Consider the following 24,614-nt stretch of genomic DNA (forward strand, 5'->3'; position numbering starts at 1 on the left):
AAAATCTGAAAGAGCCATCAGGAGAGGCAGAGAAAGAGATTGATGGAGAACATTAGGAAGCGAATGATGGTAAGCTCAATGAGGTTGGTGAAAAGAGTAAGCAGAGGTTTGGAAGATAAAAGGAGGTTGGTGGAAGAGGCAGAAGGTTGCATATGGAAGAAGCAGGAGGAATGAGAAAATTGGGAGACTGCAGGTTGTCAGGGGATGATAGGAACATGGTAGCGTTTCCAGTTCTTGGCAAATGAGGTTTGAAGTGGAGGTTGGTGACAAGAAAGAGAAAGTGAGAGAGAGAGGGAGAAAATAAGAGACAGCCAGTCTGTGTGTGTCAGAGAGAGAGAGAGAGAGAGAGAGAGAGAGAGAGAGAGAGAGAGCGAGAGAGACAGTGGTGGTAATAAGATCGATGGAGAAAGAAAATAATCAGCTCAGGCAAATTCTGACACCTGGTTGGCCTTAGGCAGGTGATAGAGGCAGTCAGATAAACAAGTAACCAGCAGCCCTCAGAAAGTCTAAATGATCCTTCTTTGCGACCCATCCAGTTGCCAAAAGACCATGTCCTTGTGGAGGCTGTAATATTGACTCGGGGCCTGGACATCCCTCATGACAGAGCAATTCCAGCGCTACCACTTCCCCCTCGAGGTGTCAGGGCGAGGCCCTGAGGCCAGGGATGAACCTCCCTGAAGACAATAAAAGGGTGCAGGAAATCTTAAAACCCGTGACTGAGAATTGGCTTGTTTAGAAAACTTTTCTTAATGCCCCATATTCACCTAGTCTAAGGGAACCTGACAAATCTGCAACTGCCAGATGACCATGGGGACTAAGGGCCTCATTACACGCATGGCGGTAAGGATTTACCGGTACCGGTAAAATACCGGTACCGGTAAATTCTTACCGCCTTACCAGGAGGTCCCTTTGCGGGTTGGGGGATTTAACGCCTGCTTTTTCCAGGCGTTATAAACCAACCCGCAAAGGGACCCAGGGAGCTAATTACGGTACCGCAATTTGCGGTACCGTAATTAGCGCCTTCCCCATTCCCATTATGCCCTATGGGGCAAAAATGGGAATGGGGAAGGGCAATGGTGGAAGGGGGAATTACCGCCCCGCCAACCTTGGAATGGGGCGGTAATTCCCCTTTCCGCCAAGGCGGTGCCGGTATTTTACCGGCATGGACCATGGCGCTAATAGCGCCATGGTTCTCCGCCATCCGTGTAATGAGGCCCTAAGTGTTGCTTGGAATTTTCTTCTAGTGCAACATTTTCATAGTTGGGAAAGGAACCCCTGTACTGCCCACACTCCGAAAGATATTATGAACTTTGTGTTTGCTTATATTTCACTTAGGGCCTGATCACGAGTTGGGTGGTAGCCCTTAAATGCGGTGGTAACGCTGTTACCACTGCTTTTAAGTGTCAGCCCAATCTTGAGTCTGGCATGTTTACCCCCAACTCAGAGCTGGGGGTAAATACTCTGGAAAAATTCCCATTTTCACCGCAACTACCGCCGCCGGTAGTACCATACAGTAATTGCACTGAAAATTCCCCATAGGGACAATGGGGAATGGGGAGTAACGGTTAGCACCCAACCCGTGATCCGGCAGTAATGCCACCAGACGGGTGGGCGCTAACAAAAATAAAGTTGGGCGCTATCACAGCCAGGATACCACGAAACTCATGTTGAAACCCTTATTAGTGTTTACCAGAGTATCCTAACATCTTTTAGTTACACTTTATGTCTTTCGCAGTATGTCATTTTGGCCCAGCGCTTTAATTGTCCTAAATAAACCTTAAGTTGCGGAAGTCTGGTCTTTTCAAACCCATTACTTACGTGACAAGACACATAAATGTTTAGCAGAATGCTCAAAAAACCTGAGTTAGCTGAGCAGAAGTCCCGAATGGATCTGGAGCGGGGTCAGCGTGGGGTGGACTAGCATGACAGGCAGCAGAGCTGGTGTCAAATGTCAAGAATTAGGCTGGGATCATCATCTTCTTATTTGATGGAATATACTACAAACAAAAGAAGGGTATCGCCATGGGAGAAACTTACGCACCATCGATTGCCAATCTATTCATGAATAGATTTGAGCAAGTGCACGCATTTAGTGAGGATAAATACAACAGTTATATTCTTAAATAGTACTGCTTCATTGACGACATCCTACTCATTTGGACTGGCGTCAAGCCAACACTGGATGAATACAAGACATTTCTTAACGCCAGCAGCTTTGGGATAGAGCTGACAGGGACTGAAAACGAGCGTACCATTGACTTTCTAGACATCAGAATCTCTGCAACACCGACTGGCCAAGAAACCAGAACTTATAGGAAACCAACAGAGGTCAGCTTGGTCCTTTTCTCTACAAGTTGTCACAAGAAGAATGTCATCAAAAATATACCCAAAGGTGAAATCGTCAAGGCATGTTGGAACTGCAGTACAAAAAACACCTACAATGCAGAATGTGAACTATTACGCAGTAGATTCCTAAGAAGAGGATACAAACTGACCAACATTACGACAGCAATCAACCATGTTAACACTATCCCCAGGATTAAACTGCTCAAACCAAAGCACAGAGAAGAAAAAACATGGTCTGCCAATAGCATCCGGTTTGTGACAGAATACAACAGGGATAGCAGTAAACTCCAGAAAATACTAAACAAACATTGGCATATCCTTGGAGTAGACCCATATTTTCAAGAATGGTTAACAGAAAAAATCTAAAATATCCTATTGTCGGGTATTTACACTGAAGAGCATGCTTAGTCCCTTGTTTATGGAACCCCTGACAGCCACCACAAGCAATTGGCTAACCAAACAAAAGGTGTCAGGTTTCCATAAATGCAGAACATGCTCTATGTGCTCACACACACTGACCACCAATAGTGTTCAATTTGGCACCACATATGAAAAAAAAGATTGACCAATTCATCACTGGAGGACCAAATTTGTGATTTATGTCATTATATATGTGTGTGGCCTGAAGTACATAGGGATCATGATACGCGAGTTACGCACAAGAATCAGGGAGCATCTCAACTTCCTCAAAACTGCTGAAACAAGATATCCACTATCGACCCACTGGCAAGAGCAACACCAGATGGACAACCTGAAAGAGATCCGATTCGTCGTTGTGGAGATGATCAAATTGGACACACGAGGAGGAAACAGAGCCCTAAGATTGTGCCAAAATGAGGCCAGACTAATCACAACAGTTAGCTCAGTTTAAACACAAAACATGAGCTGAATGTTTTCTTGTGATTTTCCATCAAACTATATCAAAATGTGTGTCTTTAAAAACTATGCGTAAAAAATATGTGTCAGGACAATAACTCCCCGCCAGACAGAATCACGGTGAGCTCAATGTCTTGCTAGGATTCGCCAATTAAATAAGACCAGGATTTGGTTCTTGTACCTAGACATGTCCTGTGTCAGACTGCACTTCCTCATCAGATAACACCACAACAGGCACATGGATGACATTACCAATTATCTGGCTCTACCAAGACCCGTTACCATATTAACTCAACACCAGGAGCCCCATGGCCCTGACCATTTCCTAACAGCCTTAGCAATAGCCCACAATGAACCGCACCACAACTGACTTGTCCAACTAGGCCTTATGAAACAGTCACAATCTGTGACAAACATGACAGATCCGCCCCAACTTTCCATCCCCATCAGGCTTTTTCTCACCAATTGCCAAACACATGCCCAGCCAACAATGGTGTAATTAAACATGAGATTATGATTGCCAAAGTTCCCAAGATCCCAGGGCCTCCTGGCCTGCTGTCATACCCAATACCCTATCTGGCCAACCTGCCAACACGGACTCACTTTCCCATTCAGTCGCCCCCACCTATTGCCTTGTGAAGCTCCACTGGAGCGTACGAGCACCACAGACCTCTTTCGTCAAGGCGGATGGACCTTGCCCAACCAGCCAATCACGTTGGTTTTGACTTCATCCAATAGGATGACGTGTATTCGTGCCAATCCTTGGCTCTTTATCTTAAAGCAGGAACACTAGCTGGTCTGTGTACTCCGATACGATGGGATAGTGAACGCGACATACATCAGACAGCAGGTAAGCAACCCCACACTGCTAGTTTCTCCTGCCTCACCCATCCCATGGGCACAAAGCCACTCAGGCCCCATGGCCTCCCTTTCTTTACTAGGTTAACACCACCCTTGTATTTTTAGATGAACCAGACCCGTTCTCTAAATGCAAAGGCTCCCAGAGGGATCCCGGGGACCCAAGCCCTTCTTCCGACACACCAACTTAACTTACGGGCAACACAGCGTAAACCTGATCCGCGAACCCACTCCCAGCTTTATCAGACCAAGCCAACCCACACCAACCCACGTGGTCTGCCCATGAGGTGTTTCACTGAGCTCAATCTCTCGTCCACCAGGGTGACGCCCATACACTATTGCCCAAACCTACCCAGGCCGCACTCCGGCATGGCTACATGCCACCCGTTCAACTCCACATGACGATCCACGGACACCAGCACCCTGTTCCCCATCCAGCGCACGTTTATTTAGACGCTCCAGCATCAGAACCCCGGACCCAAGTTCCCAATGACCCGACCACAGTCAGCACCATTTAAGCACACAGGCACGCTGGCCACACCAGATCCCCACCCCGTTGTACAGAATACTCGCTCCAGACAACAGTCGTAACTTATATCTTCCTACACCCATGGCCCCAGAGCTTCATGCACTATTCTGCCGCAACACATACCCAGGTACCTACCTGTAATTACAGTCACCCGGGCCACACCTTATTACCCCTCCCCCACAACATTCTATTCACCACAGACCCTACACCTAACAAATTAATTGTTAGCACATGACTTCAGAACAGCATGTACTCATTCAGTCTCAACACACACCCAGGTACCAACCTGTGATGACCACCAGGATCCCTGGCTAACAACCTCCGCTCCCCATGCAACTCAGGACATCGTTTGGCACTAAGAGGTCTCTCTTTGCACCAACCCCAACCTAATTAAGAACATACACCAAACAGGTGAGCGCACCCCGATGCCATTCTATACGACACTATATTGATAAATCTCTTTATCTTTAAAACATACTAATACCTGTTCCCCATCCTTTCCTCCCTTTATGTCCTTTTCTCCATGACTTGATCTTATTATAAATGATAATCCATGAATGATTGTCATTATTTGAACTATCCCTCTATACTGGTACATATCTGATCAACACTGCTTCTTTTGTGCTTTATGTATTAACTGGACCAACTGATCTAATGCTTTATTCAACGTTTCCACTGTATCACTTCACTGAATATGAATCTTAACACTTCACTGTAAATCACACTCACTCTGCCCGTTCCACCATTTATGATAATGTATTGTGACATTTTATGGACCTTTTCAAACCTCGGTAGCCTTGATAAAGACCTTTACGGTCGAAACACGTGTCGGCAGCACATGTAAAACAATGTCAATACACCTTGACATTTAACTGTACGCAGGACAGATGAGCAATATATCAAGAATGATTTGAAAGCCAATAAAAATGAATAATAAAAAACAATGAATCTTGTGGACTCTACCTACCTACTCAGCTGAGTAAGGTAGCAACTGCCCTTCAGCTTTCATGTAGCGTTGAGCTAGCGCTGAGCGCAATTTATCCGAGCAACATTATTTTCCTGGTGGCAGAAAAGCACTGATACATTTCACTTGATGCCACCAACCAGTAATTCTATTTTTAGAAACAAATCATCTATTGCATGAAGCAATTGCAATCCGCTGTCTTCTTGTGTTTACCCCACAAGGCTAAGCAGTAATGAGTGTCGTGTTCTATCTAAGTGTGACCTCCATTTTTCTCTGCACATGTTCATCTTTTTAGGGACATTAATTGTAAATTGCAAATATATAGTGTACGGTATAATTGTGCATTATTAACACTGGTTTTCAATTCTTACAACGCCCAAAATGAAGTTAATTAAATTGAAATTCACTCATAATGCAGACAACTTTCTATGGGGCTCGAAGAATCACGGTACTGCGTTTAGAGTCTGGTCTCCGGTATTAAGCACTTTCTAAAAGACTAATTAATTAGTTCATTTATATGTCATCTCTCTCAGTTTATAATGAATACACAAAAATATAAAATAAAATGCCTCTTTCAATCTGTATACATATACATTTGAGGTGAGAATGAGAAGAATACTGTCTATGGGGCCAGAACCCCTTTACGGAAAATCTGATGACATACAGAAAACGTCCAAATAAATATAGGTCGAAAAGAGAATTGTAAATATTGTATTTAAGGGGGAGCCAGAGGCATGGGCATCGATTTTGACCTCTCTGGGTCTCACTAAGGGAGGGGTATGATTGAAAAATGGGAGACGGGCTTCCGTAAGCATCTTGGTACCCCCCCCCCCCCACGAATGGTTTCTTACTTAAAGCTATATTAAGCCAGGTATGGAATATGAAATATGATTCAATTTATCCGGCAACTATTGATCGCTCAGCAGCCTTTAATTGTGTCAATCAGGGGCTGCTGTGGGCAAAATTGCAGAGGTGGGGCATTGTAAATGGGTTTCTACATCTAATTGTGGGATTGTACTCTAACTGCAACATATGGATTCTTCTTAATCAGAATGGCACGCTTGTACCACAAGATTGAGACTTTTAGAGGGGTCAGACAGTGCTGTGTTCTCACGCCCTGCCCGTTTGATCTTTACATGAGTGACATCAGTGAATATTTAATTCCTGCTGCATTTGGTACGCAGAAAACTCAAAATCTGAAATCGGTACGGCTCGCCTATGCAGACGATTTCTTCTTATATGATGGCACACAGATCAGTTTGCAACCCTTGGTTGATGCCTTTTCAAATGTAGCCACAACCAAGAAGAATAAAACATCTTTTAATTGGTGAACTGGGCAGGACAGCATCGAAAAGGTCAAAAGATTAATCTACCTAGGTTTTCCCATGTGTTCCATTCAGTGTAAAGTGCATATTAAAGAATGGGTAAAGTCTAGAGGCTTGGCACTCAGGAATCAGTTGACTCGGGTTGACGCTAAATATGGCACATTTTCTCTCCTCCCCGGTGTGACATTCTTTGAGGGGAAAATAGTGCCAAAGATTCTTTATGGTTTTGAAATTCCTCCTCCCTGGGCTTTGGACTTCTTGAAGGGCTGATGTGGAGGAAAATATTGTGGGTTTAGAGTGGCATTCCCCTGGCAGCAGTGAGGTATGAACTTGGATTATACTTACTTAAATGTCGATCATCATGGAACATCTACCCCTCTATGATAAGATCTTATGTCCAGTAAATTACCTCTGCCTTTTTGCCGACTTAATTTCAATACTATGTGCAAGGGGGAGTACCTTAATGTGTGCCTATTCAGAGTTTTGTAACAGGATCCTTCCTGTTATTGGGCAATCAACTGATGATTTGGTTGAGAATCCGGACAAGGTCAAAAGGGCTTTTTTCGACTATGATTGGCCATCCACACTCAACTCCCTTCACTCATACGTATCATTAAAACATCTGAGGTACGACTACAAATGGGCGGGTGTACTTGCTCCATGCCTACCGATTTATCCAGATCGGACTGTCCTCCGAGACTTCGTAAGATTTGAGTGGAATTTGGCTCCCACTAGAGAGGTGTTGTCACGACAAGGCAAGCTACTTAATAATCAGGCTATATGTCGCTTCTGCAAAGCTGAAAACACGATGGAGACACTTGAGCACCTTGTAACTTTATGCCCAGCTCTTCAAGGGTAACTATGTTTTAGGCGTTGCAAAGAGGTTTTGGATTTGGGGGATCAAGGGACTCTGTGGAGCATTTGTTTTGCTGGTCGGACCACTTCTCTTGTTTTGGCAGTTACAGGCTTTTTAAATTCACTGCAATTGGGCAAATAAGACGAGAATGCATGAAAAATTGCAACATGGTTAATTTAAATATTTTAACTTGTCTCGTTTTCTTATTATTATGATGAATTGAAAAATGTTATGTGGTTGGGTTTTTGTAAATGAATTGATGAATTAAATGCAACTATGTATTAAGATTTGTATGTATGTATTATTGAAATGTTTGCTCCATTTTCTAAAATTATTTTGCTTCTTTGGTTAAAGATTATTGTATCACCATATAACTGTAATAAATACAAAAATGATCATTAATGATCCCAAAACTGACAGTACATTTAAATAAATGACATGTACTTAGCTAAGCACAATGCAATTGTCGGAAGTATACAGGCCCGTAGCAATAACTTTTTTAAAGCTCAAAAACAGATGACCCGTAGGTGACAAAAGAAGCAATAATGAAAATGGTATCTTAAATCAGGAGGAAGCTAAAGAACCTGGGGAATGCTGGAGATGAGGCTCTTATTTGGAACCCAGTATCTCATGCCATGTAGGATATGGCAGCCTAAGGGATGTATTAAGGGTGCCAGAGCGATGCAGTGTGCCTCACTTCTGTCCTGAAGTCAAATTATAGCGGCAAGACGATGCATCGATCAGCAGGAAAAAGGCCTTCCTGAAAATAGGATGTCATCACTGATCCAAAATCAGTTTAAAACATTGAAATAGAACAACGAGAATAAAGGGATGCATGATGATTACAAGCCTATCACAAAGTATCTGTATTTAAAATAAGCATTCAATGTTTTTAAATATGCATATAAGTCGACTTGAGTGGTTCTCGTTGTGTTCCCTTCATTAACCATATCTTTTTGTGGAGTCACAATCACAAAAGTGTCGTAATGATACTAAAGCTACCATCTACACACAGACAAATATGTGCCTGGATGTTCCTCAAGCCAAATTCAAGTAGTGCCATGTTTTGTCATTACTGGCTGTGGAGCAAGAAGGTGTGAGGTGTAATGCCACTCCCTTAAATGATCGAAGGATGTGATCATGCCTATAGCAGTGCATTTCCCTGTGCCTCTGTGATCTTAGCTGCCAAAATTCAGAGCAGTTAGAAACATTATCAGACTCAACAATTTAGGGGTGAGAGCTGGCACAGACACACTCGCATACAACACTTTTCATCCACACATTCACACATGATTCAGATAACTCCTCCTTGCCTGCTCACATTCATAAATACAAAAACGTACATACATTTAAACGTACATATATATATGTACACACATATATACACTTTTAGGAAACAAATTACACTTAGCTTACTTGCAACCTCGCAGCCACCACACGTGCCTGGGTCACCATGGAAGAGGGCCAGATGTCCCTCCTCTACGCAACACGAATGTGCTGATTGACAGGAAAGGAGTCCTCTCCCAACAGTCAGGGTGTCTATGCTGTCAGTGCAATAATGAGAGGTCTCAGGGTGCGACTTAGAACCCTGCACCGCTTCTCATAATCTTGCTATGTTTGTTGTGGAGCCCAAAAGGTGCTGCAACAAACAAATAAATGCTTTGCGAGGGACACTTGCCCCTGCTAGGAGACAGGCAGCCAAGGCCCCCAGGTAAATAATGAACACAGGGGCATTGTGCTGCCTGACACTCAGGGGCGTCAATGCAAGGCTCTCACAAGGGCTAGGCCTGGGGCAGTTTGCCCCTTCCCCCTCTTGTGACGGCCCTGAATGAGGAGCTAAGGCCCCAGAACTCCTTTTCATTTGTACTCTTCAGATCACTAGCCAGTACCTCGCACAATACCCTTTTCATGCCGTTCTTTCTACTACAACCACATGAACACTCATGAAATCAATCTCTGTAAGAAAGAACATACTCTTGTAAAGTGCTACTTAATGAGAGCTGAATACCCTTCTATTGCTTCCCAGCTAGGTTTGTGCTTTATAAATCCCACAGACACATAACCCAAACGGGAGTGGACAGAGCCAAACACCTACCTGCTTGTATGCTCTCGTTACTTGCCCCGCTTTATAATGGTATTGGAGATTGACTTCATCGTTGAACCTCTGAGTGGCTTTTTCTAGGATTGGATGTAGCTCTTCACTGTCACTCCATAAGGGAAATGGACATCCAGGGCATGATTCTTTTAAAGAAAATACAAAGCTTTTTATTAAATAACGAATATATTAAAACTATTGGTTACTGTCACGCTCATGCATTTTCAGCTATCAAACCAACACAACACTGAATAGCTCCCTTTGCGGGCTGTCCGGGCACACCTCAGCGCTGAGAACTTCTCGCTTGTGCCATGTTCAATTGGGTAATGTTGTGACTGTTTAAAGGAGGATACCCCAGCGTGAGGTGCACCTTTTCCTCTGTTGCGCGACCCAGCTTTCATGAGCAGCTATGCATGAGGGCCCTTCACTAATCTACAAAGAAAGGAAATGGGGCAGGGAAAATACTGCACAGTCCCTGAATAGGGGATTTCCTTGGTAAAGTCTCACTAGTGATGCTTGTACAAGAGAGCAGGTTCTCCACAGAGGAGCTGTTTCCTTGGTTACCCGAGCAACCTTGCTCCAAGGCAACAGAGAGCTACCCATGATCTAGAGCAGGGATCTGCAATCATTGGCTCTGCAGATGTTTTGCAGTCCAGCTCTCATCAGGCCCAGTCAGCATAGTTAATAGTGTGGGGTCATGGGGAGCCGTAGCACAAAACATCTGCGGGGTCCAGTTTGCCCTAAATCCTTTGCCTACAGGTCTTTCAGACATGTGTGCCAGACATGAAGTCCATAATCACACTAATTGCTGTTGTCTTTCTTTAACTGAATACTCTGAGCTAACTAATTCTCTGATGTGGTGGGTACTATTTGTGTTAAAATAAACACTCTATCATATACATACACTTGCAAACATCTTCATACTATGCCTTGATATTGATACCAGCAAACATCTATTGACTGCGTGCAAAGGCCCTCGGGCCTAGCCGCTCTTCTGGACCATTGGTCTCTCTTGGGTCTCATTTTCGGGACGTGCTTTTTGTATGCATGAAAAGAAGGTCTGCCAGGCATTTCTCCCAGCTTAATCAAGTTGGAGCACTTTAAGAGAACTTGAATTACATGAATCAGTGAGAATGTGTTTTCCCCCCTTAGAAAATCCTACGTGAAATGTCCTTGTCTGTATTCCAGAGCAGTGCTTAGCAGCATTTTAAGCATGCTTATGAATGGGCCCAAAATCTTCTCTAAGGTCCTAACATGAATTGCAGTGACAGAGGAGGCGTGTAAAGCTGAAGAGAATTCTCATGATTGCACCACCTCTGGTAACCTTCTAGGAAAAAGGGCTGCGGGGGCGTCATCTTTTTTTACTTTCCCTGTACTGGTCCACGGAGCCTGCTCTTGGCTCTCTTCCCGTGCCATGGGAATGAGGTCAGAGGACTCCCGTGCCACTATACTTCATTATTGTTTTTAGGCACGGGTCTCGTGGTTCTTTTTGACCAATATGCCATCAACATTGGGATCTGGACTAGTCTCTGAGCCCTGATGTGCCCTGTGACACTGGACCCAGAACTGTTATAGGAAAAGAGGAGCCTCTTCCTCTGATTCATCAGGGACAGCTGTCCTACTCTTGTGGCTGGATTCTAGATACTTCTACTGGATTGCTACCATTCGTGTAAAGAATACATACCTTTCCCCGGGGCAACAACCCCCAGCCCAAACTTATTGATGGAGAGGAAGCTGAGCAAGGTGGAAATATTGCCTGGGTTAAGCTGGTGATCTGGAACTGGATCCAAAATAGATGGCCATGTCCTGGCCACCTGGATGACAGATCCCCAGGGACTAGCGGGTGAGACACCTTCTGGTTTCTCAAACTACCAACAACCAACAAAGAAACAACTGCATAATAGATCTGACCACAAAAGAGATATAACTGGGATTCATAGAGGTAAATGCCTATTTTAGTGGAACAAATGTAGTCTTTAACCTTCTATCCATCCTACAGATGGCCAGATAAGAATAAACTCATAGGAGTTCTCAGTTGGTGGAAACACCTGCTACCAATACTTCAGTGTAGTCTGGGAAGCAGTGGTTTGAATCCCAATGGGGTCCAACCTGGTTTCGATTCTTTTGTCAATTATAAAATCAGTTCCATTGTATATTAGCAAGACGTCTCATTTGATGAAAGACCTTCATGAAAAATCATGATGTATTTCACAATTGTTACATACCAGGAGCAATGAGGCACTCGTGAGAAACAACGTTGGTCGCCTTCTCTGATTTATTGATATAAACTTCTGCTCTGCACGTGCCTGTTGCCTAAAAAAACACAGAATAACATGCACACCATTAAAGTGATTAACAAATCAGATGAGCAAAAATGGCATTTCAGAATGGCAAGTTTTGGGTACTAAGTACGAAAAATGGTTCTGTGTTATAATGCTGCTGTAAAAATACTGTCATCAATTAATGCTGCCAATAACATTCTACTAGCTCTTTTCTTTTTTGCAGGAGTGTACTCACTTCTACCTCTCTTACCCTCCCTCACCCCATCTAAACCCCTTCTCACTACTTCTCCATAGAGGGGTGAAATGGAGAGTATAAAAAATAGCTCCTTGCATTTTTCGTCTTTCTATTTTACTTCCTGTGGTAGGCCGAGCAATGATACACAAAGCACATGTATGGCGTTTCAAGCCCAAATGATCTTTATTAAAGATATTTCTAGGTAGGGCTTGGATAAATGCCTACAAGGTCTATGGGAAAAGCTTTAACTAATAATTATTAAAGTACAGCAAACAGTGCAAAGGTTGGATCATCCTAAAATGGGGTTTCCTACAGAAGTTAGGGGCTTCAGTATTTTCATTACCAAATGATAGAGTTTGTGTCCTATTCCTATAAGTGCTGTCTCCCGCTACGACACCCTAGTCTATAAAGAGAATGTTTTTCAAAAGGGTGGGCCACTTAAAGTTCAAAAGCCTAATCTTAATAGGTCCTTAGACCTGAGGAAACCCTATTCTAATCAAGAGAACAGTATCAAGGATCGACCCAACGTAAGCGTTCACAACCCGATGCTTCATAAGTCCAGTCCTAATCTAATATAATCAATGCATTGTCCTTATGGGTAGGTTCTTGAAGCAGTGACTCACTGGTCTTGCCTATCTGGCCCTTCTGCTTTCATATAGTAGTTTTGAGACCTCACCCATAGTTCTGACCTCACAGTCACTGCTTCCTCTAGCTCCTCCCATGGTTTATCTGTACTTCTGGGACTTCTATGGTCCCACAGATCTGTGAGCATTATCTCGGGTCCTTCCAAACACTTGAAATTTTGACCAGTACCAGTGCTGGTCTCTTGTATACTTTGTCTTGATTCAGGACTCTAACTAGGAATACAACTTTTTTCAGTTCAAAATTCTCAACAGGTCCTTCCTGAACACAGGTTCATTTCCAGGTTTCTCAAGAGGTTCCTGCTGGATCATGGTTCCACTCAGGATTCTCAACAGACCTCTCCTGGACCTTGGTTCTGCTCAGGATTCTCAACAGGCCCCTACTGGAACTTGGTTCTCCTCAGATTCACAAATGGCTCCTCCTGGATCATGGTTCTGTTCAGAATTCTTAAAAGTACCCTTCTGGACCTTTGTCCTGTTTAGAATGTGCAACAGGTCCACCCTGGACCTTGGGTTAGAACAGCTTCACAGTCACTTCAATGGGTATTTCTTCCCCCTCCCCATTATTATGGTCCTTGTCAGGAACCTGATGTTATTACAGCATCCGGTCACGGGTACAGTTATTCTCCCACTTGCCTTGGGGTTGCTGGTGGATGGCTTTGGTCTGTGGGTCTACCAATTTCTGCAAGGTGTGGGAAAACTGTTCTAATCACCCTAGAAACCTCTCCTTTGAGGGTCTAAAGGTATACACAGTCTGAGTGTTGCTGTCTTTGCCCAGTGGTTGCAATCTTGTTCCTGGTGGATATAACGTCTTCCTTCAGGATTCTCTTCTTACAGCAAGATACTGAGAGCAGGCATATATGCCACCTCTGATATTCTGTCCTCTTAGGTTTCCCAGCCCCTTTTAAATTTCTTCAACATGGGCTTGGCCTGGGTCCTTGATTCTAATAGGTTGTACCTCCAATTAGTTTGAACCCTTCATCCTCAATGGTTATTCCACAAGAGTTTCTTAATGCCTCTAATAAGGGCATCAACAGTGTGAACCTTGGATTGGCTAACCATTTGATGGCTCTGATAAGTACTTGTAGTAAGAGCTGACTGAGTGTTATAATGGTGTTCATCGCCATCTTGAAAAATCATTTTATGCGATGTGCAGTATTATGCATCTCAACTCCTCCCTTCAATTTGTGGCTGGTGGCGTCACACGGGGAACACTGCAGAGGGCTGCACAGGTGTCTCCACTTTACAAGTCCCCTTCAGATCTTCTGACTATTCTGAATTATGCGAGCTTGGAGATTTTCACAAGACTCCATCTGGTTGCTTATCTCTCGCATTGCAGGTGCCTGTTGTATATACCTTGGACCATAAAACATGAGTCATCCTCCTCCAAAGTGACCTCAGACGTGGGACAAGCACATTTCTAGGGAATTAGCAGGGCAATGGAATCCCACTGACAGCTAGTCTAGCCTGCATGTTAGGGTTGAGTGATATCTCAAGCCATGTGTGGTATTCCAAGCCATGTAGTCAGCAGGCAAGCTGTGCAAAGTGCACTGGCAATAAAGTATATTCAAACAATGAGCAGAATTAACAATTAAGAACAGAGAACAAACATTTAGTTTGGATGTCTGGCCAATGCCCAACCTTATTTTTGTTTTGAAAAACACACTCATATTGCATAAACAAAACCTCTGACAGTACTCCAACAGTCTGGGAAGTGTTCCAAATTTTTCTGATTGTTATAGTAAATAAAAATAAATGTTCTCGTAAACAATAACAATGTCTGAAGAAACTGCAATGAACATTTCCGGGCAAGGCTGGATATGGGAGAGAATGGGTGAAAATAGTCTAGAGGTTATTTAGCAACTAGCCATAGCGCGATAAGAATGCAGCTCATCACTTTAGGCTTCCTTCATTGGCCTTACTCACTATGCTAATAAAGCAGCATTTTATTACGAGGCAGCAGCCGCTAAGGCTGGATAAGGGACAATGTAGGCTACAGGTTTAGGAACCTTGCTGGCTGTGAAGGGATGGGGCAGTGGTTCACTCAAGGGACTCTGCTAGGAAGAGGAGGAGACGGCTTAAAGTAAACAAAGCTCCAATATTATAAAAGGCTAGCTACAGGGATGGCAACAGCATATAAGCTGTATGTGGGCCTGACCAAGCTGGAAGAATCAGGAAGCAGACGGAAGCTGGAGGGCTAACAAGGAGCAGAATGCAATCATTCTCTCCATGTAAACTCTATGGAGGGGGAGGGGGAAATCCCTCCTTTTTTCTGCCTGACTTTGTGAACCCACTTAATTTGATTTTTGCCTTTTGAGTCTCCAAAGGACTTTTGTTATCCACTTTTGAGAAGAACTACTACTTTTAATTAAGCTGAATGCTACCTATGGCAATCAGCTCACTACCTATACACAATTGACTGTTGCTGACACCATGGTCAATTCCAATTGACACTGATTCCTTTTAAAGCATTTTTCCTATTTTTGCTGCTTTTTGCTAAAAGGGAAGGGAACATTGTGATTTTTTATCAGTGTTTTTTTTTATATTTTGGGGATTGTTTACTGGATTGTGCAAAGCACAGGCCTCCAGACATCCAGCCTCCAGCTCCCATCTCCCTATATTATAGGATAGTAGTGAGTGTGAGAACCCATTTTGCCCATCTTTAATATTGCATTTGCATTATGCTGATTAACAGTATAAACACATAAGCTGTAGGACATGAGTTAGAGCCAATTACCCACTGCATGTATCACAATGTGCAGCTCCACTAATATGTTTGTGCGTGTATGTGTCGGTGTGTGTATGTGTTTTGACACACCTCTGGCACAGAGCCTGCTGTGCTTGCCCAGTAGGAACTGTAAAAGGGTTACTTTGAATGGGACACAGCCGCAGGACACTGTGCCCAGGGCATGACTATATGCTGGGCAAATGTAACCTTCTACCTGTGCTCACAGGGGTTGACATTTGGCTGCATCCAGTGGCAGTAACCCCAACTCTAGCAACTTCTGGTTATGTCTAGTAGGGACTGTGCCAGGAGCACAACCTTCAGACATGCCCAGGCAAAGATAACCCATGTGCAACCTTGTCCTATGCACAGTTAGCCTATCCAAGGTGCCTACCGGCTTAGACGTGTAGCCATGAACCGACCACCATGGCCATCTCTCCAGTGCCTGTAGCTAGGACCCGCAGGATCACAGAACCTAGTGGCAGCATCCACTTGGCATGGTCTATGGGCATGGCCGAGGCACAGTGACCCTACCAGCATGCTCTGTGAATCCACCTGCAGTGAAAGTTGGCCATGACCACACACTTTCTCTGGGATAGTTAAATCACCTGCATTGCCCTCATAACCTGCAGTGCTTTCTGATCATGAGCAGCTGCCACAGACCTTAGAACAAGGCCTTTGTCCATTTCCCGCTGCTTAATAACTGGTACCCCAGGGTGCCAGTGGTAAGTGATTTGTGCCCCCAGAGTTCAAAGATCCAAGCACGGGTTCACCAAACTGGTGCACCCAATATCGCCCTATCAAGTGTGATACAAGTATTTACAAAGCCCCACCCGTTCAGTGCATGCATGTGTATATAGAGATGGATAAGATAATGTAATGTAATGTCTTGAGTGTTTAGAAGGAAATGCTGTTTTGAGATGCCATGAGAGCATCACTGGGTGAGCAAATATCTGTTTCTCCATTCTTTTCCTCAATGTTTGACAGAATTTCATGAAAGACAGAAGGCTTATCTCTAAACCTGCCCACTTGCTTAGCTGCCGTTTGCTTGCTTGTTAGGGAAATGGCATACTGAAATGCCTACAAGGTAACATACATTTAGTTATACAAGGAGTAGATAAAAATACATTTTTAGGCCGAGCTTGCATGCACAGTACAGCCTGCGTTTATCCAGCAATGCACACACGTTTTTCAAGTAATACCTTTCCTTCAAGGAACTGGCAATCCTGCCATTCACGCCCATCCCTAGTATGACAAGAACTTTCTTTCATCTCAAATGTCACATGGTAATGTTGGCCCTGCAGAGAAAAAGACACAATTAAATGATATATGCATCTGCACAGATTAGTGACACTCCTACCCAGTTACTTGTAGTGACATGTTTCAGATGAGCCTTGCAACGCATATGCCTATCTGCTTCCGATATGATTGAGAAAATAAGACTGTGTCATGTATTGTGCCACACACACATACAACCATCCAGACACACACTCACAAAAATATACAAAAACACACACACTGACACATTCATTGACATAAACTCCCACACTTTCTCACACATACACATACACACAACCACACAGACACATACAAACACACATACACTCACACACTCATTCACACAAACACCCTTACTCTCTCTCACACACACACAACCACACAGACACACACGCTCACAGAAACGCACACAAAAACACACATACACTCACACACTCATTCACACAAACACCCTTACTCTCTCTCACACACACACAACCACACAGACACACACACTCGCAGAAACGTACACAAAAACACACATACACTCACACACTCATTCACACAAACACCCTTACTCTCTCTCACACACACACAACCACACAGACACACACGCTCACAGAAACGTACACAAAAACACAGATACACTCACAAACTCATTCACACAAACACCCACACTCTCTCATACAAAACCACACATTTCCAGTCTTTGTCCACAATAGAATGTTTCTTATGTTATCAAACATAGTTATGTGAAAGTGTGTGCAAAAGAATAAGTAGCCTGGATATTTGTTTTATTTTATTTATCGTTTCTAACGCACCAAAGCCAGCAGGCATCAGGGCACGGAGAGAGACCGTAAATAGCACATGATGGAATAATGGAAGTATCACTAAACTGAATTATAAACAAAGAATAGTTTCCAAGGTTTTTTTTAAGCCTATGGAAATGTCTTTCACATCGTAGGTCTAGGGGCAGTTTGTTCCAGATGGTAGCCGCTCTCACAGGGAACAAACTTTCCTTCCTATTGACTCTGCGAGATTTCGGGCACTGTAAACACATGGGGCCTCATTACGACTCAGGCGGTAAGGGTTTTACGGCGACGTAAACAGCGCCGACCCTTACCGGGTCCCTTAGCGCCATGGCGGACTTAACACCTGCTTTTAGCTTTTAGCAGGTGTTAAAATCCATGGCGCTAAGGGACCATGGAGTTAATTACGCCACCGTAATTTACGGTGGCGTAATTAACGCCTTCCCCACTCCCATTATGCCCTATGGGGCAAAAATGGGAATGGGGAAGGGTAAATGGGGATTGGGGACTTACCGCCCCGCCAAGGTCGGAATGGGGCGGTAAGTCCGCCAACCACCATGGCGTAAACGTAGTTTACGCCATGGTGGTAAAGTCACGGCCCAGGCGGTAACTTACCGCCTGGGTCGTAATGAGGCCCATGGTATCTTTATATCTAGTACTCCGAGTTGAAGTTTGGACCTTAATGCGTTTTATAAGATAGCCAGGTGCATTGCCAAACAGACACCTGTGTGTCAAAACGTTCATTTTGAATTCTATTCTTGTTTGTGCGGGGAGCCAATGAAGGTCTCTATTGTGCTGCAAAATATGTTCATGTTTTGGCACATTTTTTACTACTCTGACAGCATTGTTCTGTAGGATCTGTAACTTCTTGATACATCCTTTACTAGCTCCACCTAATAATGCATAACAATAATCCAGTCTTGATAGCGCCAATGCCCTGACCAGTGTGGGACAATTTTCAGCTAAAATAAAAGGTTTAAGTAGGCGTCTTAGCCTGAGATAATAGTGAATACTCTTAGTCACACTAGCAACCTCAGCATTAGCCTTAAGTGATGCTTCAATATTCACCCCTAATAATTGTAAGTTATCGACTATTACAATTTCGTGATGGTCAATATATAATTTTGTATATGCTGTTCCTGATTTTTCTCTTATTTTGTTGCAACCGAAAATCAGGGGTTCGGTCTTCTGACCATTTAAGCAAATTCCGTTGTTCATCATCCAGATACTAATACTTTCCTAGACGCATGTGATCATACTTGCACAGCTTTTTCGTAATTTCCACTTCACCTGAATACGAGCTGAGTATCGTCAGCGTAGTTCGTAAAGTAGAGCCCCATGGACTCCAAAAGGGCACAAAGGGATCTACAGAAAACATTGAACAAAGCAGGAGCCAAGCACGCTCCCTGCAGAACTCTGCATATAATCTGTTCTAGGCTTGAGGATGCATTTTGCCAAATGATTTTAGATTTCCTGTTGCTCAGAAAAGATTGGAACCATTTAACAGTGTCGGGAGAGCAGTTCCCATGTACCTGTACATATTTTAAGAGTTTAGCATGATCAACAAGATCGAACGCTGCCGAAAGATCTAAAAGCATCAATAGGCCAGCTTTACTGTCATCAACATCTCGAACATTTCAGATTGCAAGTTTACCATGGCGGTTTCAGTTCCGTGTGCAGTCCTAAAACTAGACTGTCAACGGTGTAAAATATTAGATTTCTCAATGTGTTGTTGCAACTGACTCGCAGTGATTTTATCAACAATCTTCAGTAAAAATTGTGAATTAGCAATAGGCCTGTAATAAGAGAGCTCTGTAGGATCAAGATTAGATTTTTTTTTAGCAGAGGTATTACAGTGCCATTTTTCAACAGATCTGGGACATCATTGTACAGAAAAGAAGCATTTATAAAAACAAGTTAGAAACGGCGCAAATATGTCCAGGTTTTCTAAAACAATCCTAGAAGGTAAAATATCCATTTGGCAAGAGGTTGGATGCATCTCTTTCAAAGTTTTAATCAAGGAGTCAGTGGTTATAGATTTAAAAGAAAAAGGGTGGTTGATAAAAGTCGTAGTTTGAGTAATAAAAGTCTCGTCATCACATGTATTCTGTATCTCCTTTGCTTAGGCAATGTAGGATTGTGCAGAAAGAATTTTGTCTGCAAGACTTTTTGTATTGCTTCGCAGTCTGCATTAGTAGGATTAAACTGTTGTTTTTGAGCTTGTGGTTTTTCTAAGGTTTTAAAAATCTCAAACAGTTTTTTAAAGTCATTCATGGAATTAGCAATTTGAGCATCATAAAAGTCTCTTTTAGCTTGAACAATTTGCAGTCGATACATTTTTTCTAAAATGTTCCATTTCTCTTTATCTACCTGCTCCTGAGTTTTTATCCATACCTGTTCTGCTTTTCTCTTTTCTTGTTTCAAAACAGTAAGTTGGGAGGTATACCATTTTTGGTTATTTGCCATTGATCTAATTTTCTTTTCTGTTAGTGCAGCCACTTGATCTATTAGTTTACTAATGTTGTTAGTGTATTCTGAAACGAGTATAGTAGGTGTATCTAGATCAGATGTAGAGATCATTAAATCCTGTATAAATCTCTGTAACTTCTCATGTGAGAGTTTGTTAAAATTCCAATTCTTCACTGATTGTGTTTTGTTTAGCATCTGAGTTTTCTTTACAGGAAGTGCAAGTTCAAAAGTTACTGTATGGTAATCTGACCAGATACACAGGGTTGTAGAGATATGTTGTGCTTTTAGGTTTTTGACTGCTATCCAGTCAAGCACATTTCCATGATTAAGGGTTGGTTCTCTATTCAGAATAGTAAAATCATGCCTATACAATAGTTGCTCTAGCGCTATGCCTTCGGAATCTTTAGGGTTGCCTAACCATTTACTAAAGTCACCTAGTATAACCGAGTGACTATTGGACGTATGAAGTTTAGATAGAATGGCTGATATTTCACCCAGGAACAGAGGTAACACATCCGGCGGACGATAAACCAGAATGAAGTTAATGCAGTCATTGGTTGAACTTTTCATTTTTAATAGCAAGATTTCACATCCAGCGCATGTTATAGGGGTTTCGAAGAAGTTTACATCTTGTTTGGCAATTATAGCCACCTCCCCCCTAGGCCCTTTTCTCTGTGCTGGGCATAGAAGCTGTAGTGTTCAGATGTAGCCAGGTCGATATTTGGGCCCCTTGATTCCCGGGGCCTTGTCTCTGTGATGCCCATTACATAAATATGTTCATCTCGAATATAGTCTGCTACATTAGTAGCATGCTTTTCCAGTGAGCGAGTATTTAGCAAACAAATATTAATATTTTGATTATCATTGAGCTGAGCTTCACATGTAGTGGCCAGGTCTGGCATTTTTGTGAAATTAACACACCCGTGATAGTGGAGTAACAATCAATAGATTCCCAACCCAGGCTAGTGCTGGTCAGAATTACATGCACAACAGGATAATAGGTCAATCTGAAAATACTGGCTAGAAGGATAACTCACTTTAAATGCACAGCAACCTGCGATACTGATTCTGATAAAGCTAACAGAAATATCATAGCACTTTGTGTGCAACTCCTTCCACCTCTAAGCGCTGTAAGATAAGTGCCCCAATTATCATTGGGCTCCAGCCCCTTACTGTTGGCTATTATGCATGCAAACAGGGCTGGCATACTCGGGTGGGCCATGTCACCATGAGTCCGGGACCTGGACAAGTTGACAAAAGACCCAAAAGGTGGACCCTTACTTGGTCCATAATTTGATCCATGTTGAGTTCGGTACCGGGAACCCAGAGTTTCCCTTTCATTTCATCTGAATTCATTATCGTGCCCTCATTGGCTGTCCATCTGGATGCCTCATTATTGCATATTTGCTTTCCAGCTGTTGGGGCCAACATGCTGAGCTATCCTGCCGAGACCCACTTCTCGCCTCCTTACCCTGTGACTGTGGGCCACCTTGCAACAGTGTACATCCTTATTTAATTATTTGTTTATTGTGCGATACAGATGAAAATAAACTTTCACACAAGCAAACAAATATAAACAACATACATAAACAACTTCATAAAACTTCTTTTAAAAACTCAATTACAGCAATAGTCAAAGAAAGCTCCCTGACATTTAAAATACGAAGCCAAAACCGATCTGAAGTCATATCCTCCACACCACATACAAATCTGATACATTTTCTCATAGGGATTTCCAGTAAGACCCAACAATCAATAATACATGCACGTTTGAAAGTTTCTACCGTCATATTGTAATAAGGACAGAATCGATGTTCCTTAGCAATACGAGATTTAGCTCCCATCACATCGCGGGTTAGAAACAGTTTTAGTTTAAATCTTAAAACACTGTTTCTAAAATCACGCAAGAGATGTTTGGCTAGGTAAGGTTCCAGTACACTATATGGTACAATAGCCTAAGTAAAATGATTATTAAAACAAATATCATTCATTAATATGTCTCTATTTAAAATCCAATCTGTTCTAAATAATATTTGATTAGTTATCCCCAGAGCAATGCACACTTCTTCAGCAGATGGGCCAATTTTTAACAAAAGCAAATCCCATTTTTCTCTCTATTTTTGCAACACTTCACTTGAGGCCTTAAATAACTCAACCTGGAGCGACATATATAAAGTCGCCTGTGGTGGTGATAAAATACACTCATACATGTGCAGTGCTTCCCAATTCACCCAAGCTTGAAGCAACATAATGCCAAGCTCGTGGCACATTGCAGCCATTAGCACAGAGCCTGGCAAAGAGGCACCTTCCTCCACAAAATGGCTTCTTATTTAAACCAAGCCACCTCTTGATCTGCTGTTTCCATGCCAAAAAGCAGTTTTGTCACCAATTTCTGGTGATAATACCTTAACCCCGGTATAATTGAAAAATGACCAAATTTAAAGTCAACGTGTCTTAACTGCCAAGCGGCCAATAAAAAAAATGCATTAGTTGTTTTGTAAATGGACTGTTTTCACTCTTAGAGTACATCTTACAAGCCAAATATTTAACTTTTAAGCACTGACTCCCAAAATGCCATTCAAACTTTTTTTCCTTTTGACTTTACAACGTTCAGGATCAAGATTTGGGATTTTACTATCTTTAAGTGTAAAACTAAATCTAGCAAATACAAGTTTAAAGTCTGCAATGACCTTTGAAGCCCAGTAGGGGTCAAATCACAGATAACCAATTCCCTAAGCTTGGTGGGTGTGACTGCACCTTCTGCAAACTTTGGCCCATATCACAAATATAGCAAATGTGTGCATTTGTCTGTTGAAAACCACAATGTAAAGTAGTCTGCTCTTTCACGTTTGGTGATATATTCAGGTTGTACATTGATTTCAGCATTGAATCAGCGTTTTCACTATCTTTTATTTGACACTTTAATATGGAGCACAAAACAATTGCATTTTTAATTCTCACAGCTTGAATGAATTGGTTTGTCATTATTTTGAAGATGTGTGCTATTTCCTTCTTCCAGAGTGCACCATACATATATTACCTAATATTGCTATAAAGATTTCCTCTGTATTGTATTGTTGATGTAACAAGTGGTTTTGTGCAGTGTGAGTCGGCTTTATTGAAAGCATTGAAGTAGTTTAGCTCTTGAAAGGCAACTATGCAGAAAGCATTGTCCGCTGGAGTAAATCTGAGGATGGACAGGACGAGATGGAGTCTACTGCATGAACTGCAAATTGTGGGATCAAGAAATCAGGGAGGAAATCCTTGCTTCCCCACTTCAACAAATGTTGTGATCCTTGGCCAATCACTTTACATAATTATAAGCCATACTCCTCCCACAGAAAGCTGAAATAAAGTATGTACTTCATTGATGAATTCACCAATGACAATTGTGTTATCTAATGTTAATCATTCAATGTGTATCTCTACTTTATGAAGGATCTGAACCTCTTGAAATAAATATATTTTTGATGTCTGATATCTGAAAGGGTGTAACACCATGTTCAGTGGGTGGAGCAGCCTCTCTGTGGTCTCGGTCTCCAGGAGACATTTTGGCCCCTTCATTAGGTTAAATGAGAAAACTAATGCCAATTTGAAAACAAATCTTCAGTTGAAGGATTATTATGTTGGAAGGACAAAACATTGAAACCACAGAAATTCACATGGTTTGATTCCCAAACCAACCCTTAGTCGGTCACTATCATGCAGTGCTCCTGGCATCACACACTGAGTGCACAGGCCCACCTCAGACCAACCTCTGGGTTCAGTCCCAGAGTCAGGTCTACAGACATGGCTCAGATCTGTCTTGGTGTCTTCTGGCTGAGGTTACTGCATGTGCATGGACACGGATTGCAAACTTTAAGCCGGTTGCATGGTTGTGGACACTTTCATCATAAAAATATCTCATTTTTATATTGCACTTCATGCCAGATTGCTCCTGCTTTAAGGATGCATGATAAAAAGGAGTAATTATTGACCAATTAATGTGTTCTCAACTTATCGACCATGGAAGGATGAAGAGCTGAGTCAGCCACTGCTGGGAGTCAAATTTGTAAAGTGAAGGCTGTCCTGATGAGTGAGGCGAGCTCATCACACAGGAGCTAACCTCCCTTCTCCTAACGAAGCTTAGCAAAATACAGGAATTGCAAGGCCACTGACCTATGAGACCACATATGAGGCCACACCACTTTCATGATGCTTTAATGCCTCCTCGTCTTTTTCATATCACTTTGAGCACCAGGAAGCAATGGTACAAAGGGGGTGGGGGGAGGACTGCCCGTGTCCTCACCCAGAGGGTTGCTGCCAGTTCAACCAACAGAGCATAGAGGCAGAACTGACTAATAACAG

General features: G+C 42.7%; 1 protein-coding gene across 1 annotated transcript in view; it reads right to left on the reverse strand.

The window, feature by feature from the left end:
- LOC138493245 (T-kininogen 2-like) overlaps window positions 1–24,614 on the reverse strand; it is a 114,499-nt gene that overhangs the window by 81,832 nt on the left and 8,053 nt on the right. The window contains exons 2-4 of the mRNA XM_069620379.1: window positions 16,935–17,030; window positions 12,075–12,162; window positions 9,850–9,995 (exon numbers count right to left, since the gene is read on the reverse strand). Coding sequence (XP_069476480.1) covers window positions 9,850–9,995; window positions 12,075–12,162; window positions 16,935–17,030 — 330 coding nt within the window. The remainder of the gene's footprint in view (window positions 1–9,849; window positions 9,996–12,074; window positions 12,163–16,934; window positions 17,031–24,614) is intronic.

This window comes from Ambystoma mexicanum, chromosome 10 (genome assembly GCF_040938575.1).
Source record: "Ambystoma mexicanum isolate Mex_15411 chromosome 10, UKY_AmexF1_1, whole genome shotgun sequence".
Lineage (NCBI taxonomy): Eukaryota > Metazoa > Chordata > Amphibia > Caudata > Ambystomatidae > Ambystoma > Ambystoma mexicanum.